This window comes from Penaeus monodon, unplaced genomic scaffold (genome assembly GCF_015228065.2).
Source record: "Penaeus monodon isolate SGIC_2016 unplaced genomic scaffold, NSTDA_Pmon_1 PmonScaffold_13822, whole genome shotgun sequence".
Taxonomy (NCBI): Eukaryota; Metazoa; Arthropoda; class Malacostraca; order Decapoda; family Penaeidae; genus Penaeus; species Penaeus monodon.
Window position 1 is genome coordinate 1 of NW_023642847.1, and position 8,351 is coordinate 8,351.

General features: G+C 43.9%; 1 protein-coding gene across 1 annotated transcript; it reads right to left on the reverse strand.

Annotated features, from left to right (window-relative positions):
• Positions 1–7,380: 7,380 nt before the first annotated feature.
• Positions 7,381–7,941, reverse strand: LOC119569272 (the record flags this gene model as incomplete). The annotated part of the gene is made up of 1 exon (XM_037917507.1): positions 7,381–7,941. A coding segment is annotated over one exon (561 nt), but the record flags the coding sequence as incomplete, so codon positions are not given.
• Between the last annotated feature and the right edge of the window lie 410 nt (positions 7,942–8,351).

Here is an 8,351-nt window from a genome sequence, read left to right on the forward strand (position 1 = left end):
GTCAAAATAATTAAAATGTGCCCTCCCCCTCGCTGAGGGGTGGTTCTTATTGGGATTTTTGGACCCCCGGGGAAAACAGCCCGTGGTCCACTGGTATAGAAATAGAATTATCCCACCCCTGTAACAAAAATAGAAATCCCTCTTATACTGGTTTCAAGCTGGGGAAGCTGGAGAGCTGCCCGACCGAGGCTGAGACCAAGTGACTTGGTCCGTATTTCCCTAAAGTGATCACAGGTCGTTCATGAAAATCAGTTGAAAATGTCATTTCATAAAAAAAGGGAAAACACAAAATTTTCATTTTATGGTTCATGGTTCCTGTAGTCCTGAGGGAAACAGGTTGTCGGTCAATAAAATCGTAACATCTGAAAACTACACTTTTGGGTAAAAATTGATTAAAAAACATAGGTTCTAAATTTGATTTTTAAAGACACTTTGAGTCTGCCAAGACTGAGTTTACATGTAGTTATAAAGGGATCGCGAAAGTAAGGGTGGGGGTCGAATTGCTTGCTCTGGGACGCTCTGTTCTGGGCGCAGGTGGGATTTGGGCACGGGCGATGGTAACCAGTGGTGCTGTGTCCGTGGAAAGTCGGGGGTGATAATGTGAGGGGTCTTTAAAGGGGGGGAGAGAGACAGAGAAGATGGAGAGAGGGTGAGAGAGAGAAAGGGGGCCAAAAGAAAGGTAGAGAGAGGAAAAGGGGTTTTTTTTTCTTTATTTGACAAGTTTTGGAGACAAAAACTTTCATCTCGAAAGAGGAGGTAACGAGGTTATCCTCCCCCCAAACCCTTTTAAAACCAGGAAAGAGAGGGGGGGATGCAGAGAGAGAGAGAGGGGGGGGGAGACGCAAGAGAGAGAGAGAGAGAGGGGTGGGGGGACCAGAGAGGGGAGAGAGAGAGAGAGGGAGAGAGGAGAAGAGAAGAGAGAGAGAGAGAGAGGGGAGAGTGAGAGAGAGAGCACACACGCGGCGAACTGGCTATCGCTGGCATCGAGCACCCTCATCACCTGGCCTTATCACAGCAGTAGCCAGGGAGCCTTCCCATCATATCAGCTAATGTCGGGTTTTCAGACAAACGAGGAAATTTCATATGCCCAAATTTATAACCCCCAAACACCCTGACATCAAACTACCTTGAACTTCCCCCAATCCGATTCCCGGCCGGCACTCACGCGGCTCCGACGGTACGGGCGGTTGGAAACGTTGGGTGGCATCCTGTTTTTTTTCGTGAGAATTTCCGCGGTCCCTGGTGGTCTCGTAGACACCCCCGACATCGGGAAAAAAGACGTTTCCTTTAAAGATTCACGGAGTCGCCTATTCTGGCCGGCGTGTGCTACAGCCCCGGTGGAAAGGGCCCCGAGGCCCCTTACCTATCTAGAGATACAGATACAAGGAGTAGATCACCGGGTTTTGGGTTAAAGTGTCGTACTGCGGTGCCAGACCTGGCGTCAATAAAGCGCATCCAACCAACCAAACAAACATGTAAAGTGGTCTGCAAGAAAAATGCCCACGCGAAAAGAGAGCGTTGAAAAGGGAAAAAAAGACCTGCAAAAAATTTGTCGGGTCGCATACTGGTGAAAAAAATCTGGTAGACTTATGTAAAAGCGCAACAAGACCTGCTTTTTGGACGACACCATACCTCCTTTAAAAAAGCCTGATAAAAAACCCCTGCAATCACAAATGAGGAAAAGGCCCCGTACTTGCCCCCCCTGTGCAAAAAAGTGATGTCCCCCTAAACCCCCCCCCTTTTTTTTTTTTTTTCCCCATCCTAAACCCGCTTGCTACAGCCCACCCGGCACCATCAGCATTAAAACTGACGAAGTCAAGGAAAAACCTTGATTTTTTAGACACGAAAAAAGCATGGGTGGGGACAGATTAATCCCCCCCTGCCAGGGTTTTGCTGACCCAAATTAGCAGAGCCCCCTTTTAGGCTTTTCAAAAAACTGCTTGCAAAGGGAACATAGGGGGAATCGCTTGAGTAGCGGCGATCCACAAAAAATCTGCAGCGATGTACCCTAAATTATAAGCCCCTATCTCTGCTTCTTTTGTTGCAAGTATTTAAAGTATAATGCTAAAAAAACTCTCAGGCATTTTGACGGCCACCAATTATTGGCAAAAATTTTTGGTTTTTGGGTAGAGGATCAGTCATCGCCCAGTCATCGCCAGGGGAGTCGGGCCCTTAGATCTGTGGCACCCGGGCACATCATAAGCAAAGGGAGCTTCGGCTCAGGGGGGGAACCCCCGGGCCCTTTTCTTAAAAATTATTCCCCGGGAAGATCCCTTTCCGTGGTGGTGAGGGCCCTCCTCCCCCATAAAATTCATGTTCCCTACCCCCAAAAGGGAAGCGTCCTCGGCCTCTGCTTTGAAACGTTTTCTTTAATGACATCTTGCAACTCTCCCGGGAGGCTTTCCGCGTATGCTGCGACTGCAAAGGGCCCTTTCACGTGTAACGGACGCCCATCAACAACAAAGCGCATCAGCCAGACCCCAACCTCGGGGTGTGGATCGGAGATGGTAGGTGATGCTGGCCCGGAGAAAAACCCCGGGCGATGTTTTATTCACGTCGGAGGGCCCGGGCCCCCTTTTGCCCCTCCAAAAAATCCTCCTCAAAGGCAAGAATTGTTTCTGCAGGACCCTCAAGATCCTCGGAGTAGAGTTTTGAAGCGGTCAACATCACCGTCACGTGAGGTGGGGTAAGACGCCTGGAACTTTGGGGCGCATCCGTCGCATCATCCCTTCCTGGATGGGCCTGGTGTACAGCATTCTACAAGCTGCAAGTCCGGAGTCAAATGGAGTATGTCCGCTTGGTGGTTACCTGTTCGTCTTCTTCTCCTCCCTGGTCAGGTTCAGAAGAGGGCGGAGGCAATCATACGTCAAAAACCGCAACTGCGGGTTTCCCACACTAAAACTATTGCAACACCACGCAACGTTGGGGCCCTTGTGTAATGTTGGGGTTTAATTTGTGAGACTCCACATCTTAAAGCCACCCCTTTCCCCACACGACCCCACCCAACACCTGGGGTGGACACGACAAAAGGCAATCGTGTGCTCTTCGCCAGGACAGATTTTCCACCGCGCTCATTTCTCCAAGATATGGGCGCCTCGGGAACCACATGGTCGGGAACACCACCTCCTCACGAACGCCCTAAACAATTCAAGAGTCGCGTAAAACTTTTTGGCTGTTAAACCCCGTAGCAGAGGCAAAAATAATTTTTTAACTGTATTTATTCATTGTTTTAACTTAGGGTTTTTCATTTCCTTCTTTAGTTCGTTTTTTTTTTCATGGTCGTTCAAACACGGGGATAGCATGAGATGTATTTTTTAAATAAGTTAAAAGAGAAGGGGAGAGGGGGGGGGGGGGAAAAAGAGAACAGGGAAAAAATTAAATAAAAATAGAATTTGAAAAGAAAGCAGTTTGAAGGGAATCATGATCGACGCCCCCCCCGATGTCCGATTATCCACTTCTACCACACAAACCCACTAAAGAAACCCTTCAATTCTCATGGAACAATCCACTTCACCCCAAACCCAAAACCCTCCATCAAAAAGAGCAATAACCCCTATTTTTTTTCCCAAGGCACCTTCTCATGCACAGTTTCGCCCCCGCTTGATTTTGACTCGTTTAAAGTGTCGCCGTTTCTTATGGAACTGCTCTTTGCAAATGATGACTATCCCTGCAAGGATCAAAATGTCCCAGAGGATCGTATTCACTTTTATCTGTTTAAACCTCTTAGATTAAGATGGTGTTAGTTCGTTCGGGGAAGACTTTGTAAACGGGGTGGGTTTTCATTTGCCTAGGTGTATTTGCAAATTTTTTTTCAAAATTTTAGTAATGTGTTGAAGAAAAACCCGGTTTCATTTTGTTATTTTTTAGAAATACATTGGAGACTAATGTCTAGTTTCAATCAGACATACCAAACGGCAATTAAAACAATTCTTAAGAATAGAAATAGTTTTCCCTCTATTTTTTTCGTTTTCTTAGGAGCATCCACAGAAAGGGAAATTAAATAGGAAACTAAACCATTTAGTAAATTTTTAAATCATTTAATACATGCATCAGACGCTTAATTTTTTATTATTGCGATAAGTATTTTTCTGAGACTGCAATGAACATACTGTCAATATACTAATAAACATCGAACAAACAATACTACGAAAAAAATGAACGAAAATTTAGGTCGGGGAATGAGTGAGGTTTTTTTGCTATTTTGCTGTTTCCCCCCCGAAGTCTCGACGAAGAGGGGGCGGGATGCAAAGAAGGGCGTGCCATAGGGTCGTGGCTGTAGCTTCCGTGAGGAGGGAGAAGTATCCTCCCTCTCCCCCCCCCCCCCTTTGGACTCCTGTGAAAGCAGCATACCGGCACTCATCGTAGATCCTCTCTCTCTTTCTCTCCCCCTCTCTGTCTCTTCTTTCCCCCTCTCTCTCCCCCTCCCTCTCTCTCCTTCCTCCCTCCTCTTCTTTCACACCCTCTCTCTCTCTTCCCGGGGAAGTTGCAATTGTTGCCGAGGTGACTGCTGTGGCTGGGGCACCACGGCGGGCAAGGACAAAGGTTCAGCCGAGGCAGCACCACTGACAACGTGAGCGAGTCGGCATTGTCGGAAACAGGCCGGGCTCCCCTCATGGCATAGCCCGGGCCGAAGCTAAGCTTCGCATATCGGACTTATCTTATCTTATCTCTCTCTCTCTCTCTTTGTATTTCCGTTTTCTTCGTTTAGACTTTACTTGAAACCATTTTAACTTAACGTTTCCCTAATACTTTTGTGGCTATAGGGAAAAAAGTCGCTGGCTACCCGGAAAAACCCAAATGACAGTCGGTGACTAAATCATAAATTCGAATAAATTTGTAATAAATTTTGGAAGACTGCATTTTTATTTATTTATTCTCTACTTTCTCGGCTTAAACAAGGGGTTTTTCCTTTGGCCGTTCTTGACGTGGGCGATGGAGGTGGGGGGGGCTTAGGAGGGGAAGACTGATGAAAGCGGGTCAGCCCTGCCCTTGGTCCTAAAGCCCTCGCCTGCGTCGGTCATTTCTTCTCTCCCTTTCCCTCTCCTTCTCTTCTTCATCTCCTTCTTCTGTCCAGTTATCCTAATCTTTTGAACTCATTTTTACCCTTTTGGGCCACAATACCTGACCATAGTGCTATAGACCTTTGATGTCTAGCACATTTATTTGTTTTGACCATTAACCATTACATAATAAAGGCGAAATCAATAAGAGTACATATGTGACTTCCTTGTTTCCTTTACTGTCAAATACAACGCAAATAACTTTTTTATTTTCACTAGAATAAACAATGAGAGCAACATATGGCCAAAGCTACATTGATGTTCAATGAAAATACGCTATAAAAAAATGAAAATGAGTAATAGCCCTTTGTTTTAATGGATCAGATAAGGCAAATGAAATATAACTGCACTCTTTTTTATTTTGTCCTGAATTAAAAATGGGATACACGAATGAAATAACAGTGGGAAACCCGACAAAGCACAGAGCGTCCTTTTGGTGTTGTGGTTTATTTTACGTGTATAAGGAGTCATGTGATTAAAATGGCAATTCATTCACTGATTTCCCAAAATACTGTGCAACATCATTATTGTTAAAATTCTCTTTGAAAATATGATGGTGATATTATGATAAATTAATGGTAAATGATAATACAATCATAATAACGATAATAATAAGATAGCAATAATAATAATGACAATGATAACAATGGCAATAACATGGGGAATAATAATTATAAAGATAACAATGATATATTCCTATTGTGCTTTATTCATTAATACACTGGGAATCTCTTGAACCAAATTTGATGCAAACTGGTTCTCGAAAAACGACATCTTATCATCCTTAAACTTATTCTTTCTATCAACAAGCTATGACAAAAAATGGACAGAAAAACTCGGCCCCCCTCAGCTCCCGCAGCGACGCCGTTGAACCATTTCCGCTTCGGCTGCGATGCGCGAGGTCGGCGGAGGCGCTCCTGTTGGTTAAGAAATTATGCTTACTCCAGTGGCTCGCCCAGTTTGTAAGAATAACTTATATTTTACTGAATAAACTTACAGGATGAAAATTCTTTTCCATATTAGCCAGAAACCACTGACACACGTGAGCGAGTCGGCATTAGTCCAACCAGGCCGGGCTCCCCTCATGGCATACCCCGGGCGAGGCTTAGCTTCGCATATCGGACTTATCCTTATCTGCCCGGGTCCCTACCACTGCACAAGCAAGCCATTTTTAAACCTCCGTCTACGCTACGCTACCAGATCCAAGAAACTTCCGTTAATAAATACACGCAAGCAACCGTGCGTTTTACAAGTATTTGACATACAGACTTCGTCGTTGCAATACTGCCACGAGGCATTGATTCTAATGAAACATAAAATGGATTTTTAAAACATAATCCATGTGTAAATGACACGGGGGAAAAACAGGATGCTCCCTTAAATATATGAGAAAAATTCTAGGTGGGGATACAACATGTAGAACTACAGGGGATGGCTTTCTTTGACGTCATGATAATTGATCCTTGCTTTAGCCAATGATGTGGAGCAACCACAGAGAAGTAGAAAGACAAATTAATGTATGATTTTTATTATTCTATTGATTTCGTTTATCTGTTTTATTTCTGAATGTATGAATCATTTCTTAATTTTTTCGTATAAAATGGGTATATTCCTTTAAACCTCCTTATGCGACAGGGCTTATAGTTAAAAAATATCAAAATTAAATAATCAGTATCAATCTGATATTGATATGGATTACTTCACGATTTAGAAATTATCTTCTTTGCAACATGTGTCACAAGAGTTGATTAGAAAAAAAATATTTCACACTATCGCCTCCTGCCGAACCACTATTCCTGACAAGGCATCAGCTGCAAGTGAACTTTTCCCTATACTTTTATCTTTTTAAAACTCTAGGGAACTTTTTCTTGATCCACATTCGTGTAACCGGCCCGTAGCTTTCTCCCATCATGAAAGTAAAACAGCATAAGATTGCAACACGTTCGTATGCAACTGGCAGTTGATGATTATTACGGATTGTAGGGTAGCTATGACTCAGATGAGCAATGGCACAGGTTCAGATCCTGGTCAGAGAGGGAGGATCATTTATAAGTATCAATATCATTGTATCACTGCAGTATTCCATCTTAAATAAATACCTTTGATGTAGGATCTGAGTTTCTGAATCAATCCTTTCTAGTTTAGTACTGCTCAGTCTGGATCTTACTTGGAATTCAAGTATATATGTGTTTACGTTGTATATGTATGTATGTGTATGTGTGCGTTTTGCATGTGCATGTGTGTTATTTGTGTCTGTGTGTGTATGAACTAATAAAAACAAAAATGCAACGGCTTACCTTACACACTGCAACCAATATTTTCAGAAGTAGAAACCGCCCAGCATGACATTACATAACTGAGCAACGCTACAGCAGCCGGCCTCGCTGCTCTGGCTCCCTCCTTCGCGTCCCTCCTCCTCTCCCTCGACCTCCATCCACACCACAGCGTCGCCGGTAAGGCCATAGTCCTTGAGCCTCCGGTCGTCCTGCATCTCGGCGCCTCCTGCAATGAACTGCACCTTGCTCGCGCTCACGCCCGCGTCCCTCGCCGCCTCCTCCTTGACCTGGCGCACGGAGCCCTCCTCGTGGACGACCATCTTCGTAACACTTCCCGAGTTTCTAGCCACAGTGAGGAGGGATTCCACGGCGGCACGGCGTACTGAACGAGGCTGGAAAACCCGCTCAGAAATCCCCATTGAAACGATCTTCCGCTTAAGGTGTTTGATCTTGGTCCAAGCGTGGACCTCGACGGCGTGCCGAGAACCAAAGGCGCCGACGTAGCTGATAATGAAAAGAGATGCTGATGGAAGGAAAAGAGATGCTGATGGCGTAATGCCCAAGGCAATATTCCAGTCGGTACTTAGTATCAACGGACTTCTAGACTAGAAGTAACTTTTTTTATGATGAAATAAGTACCTAGCAAAGAAATCGCCGATGATATTATCGAATGATCACACTCGCAGCGGAACATCATTAACATTCCTTATATGGCGGTATTGTTTTAAAGCTAAAGAATTGCTTCATGTTTTATCGATATTTACCTTAACTTCACAAAAACAAACTCAAAGATGAAGTTTAAATTATCCAATGTGGAAATTACAGACATCAGTGCATTACACTCATGAAATAGATTACAAAGAATAATAATCATAATGATAACAACGATGACGATATCATAACAACTACAATAATAATAACAATAATAATAATCCTAATAATAGTAATAGCAGTTATAATAGCAATAATGATGATAATACCAATAGCAATAACAAAAGCAACCAAACAAACACAC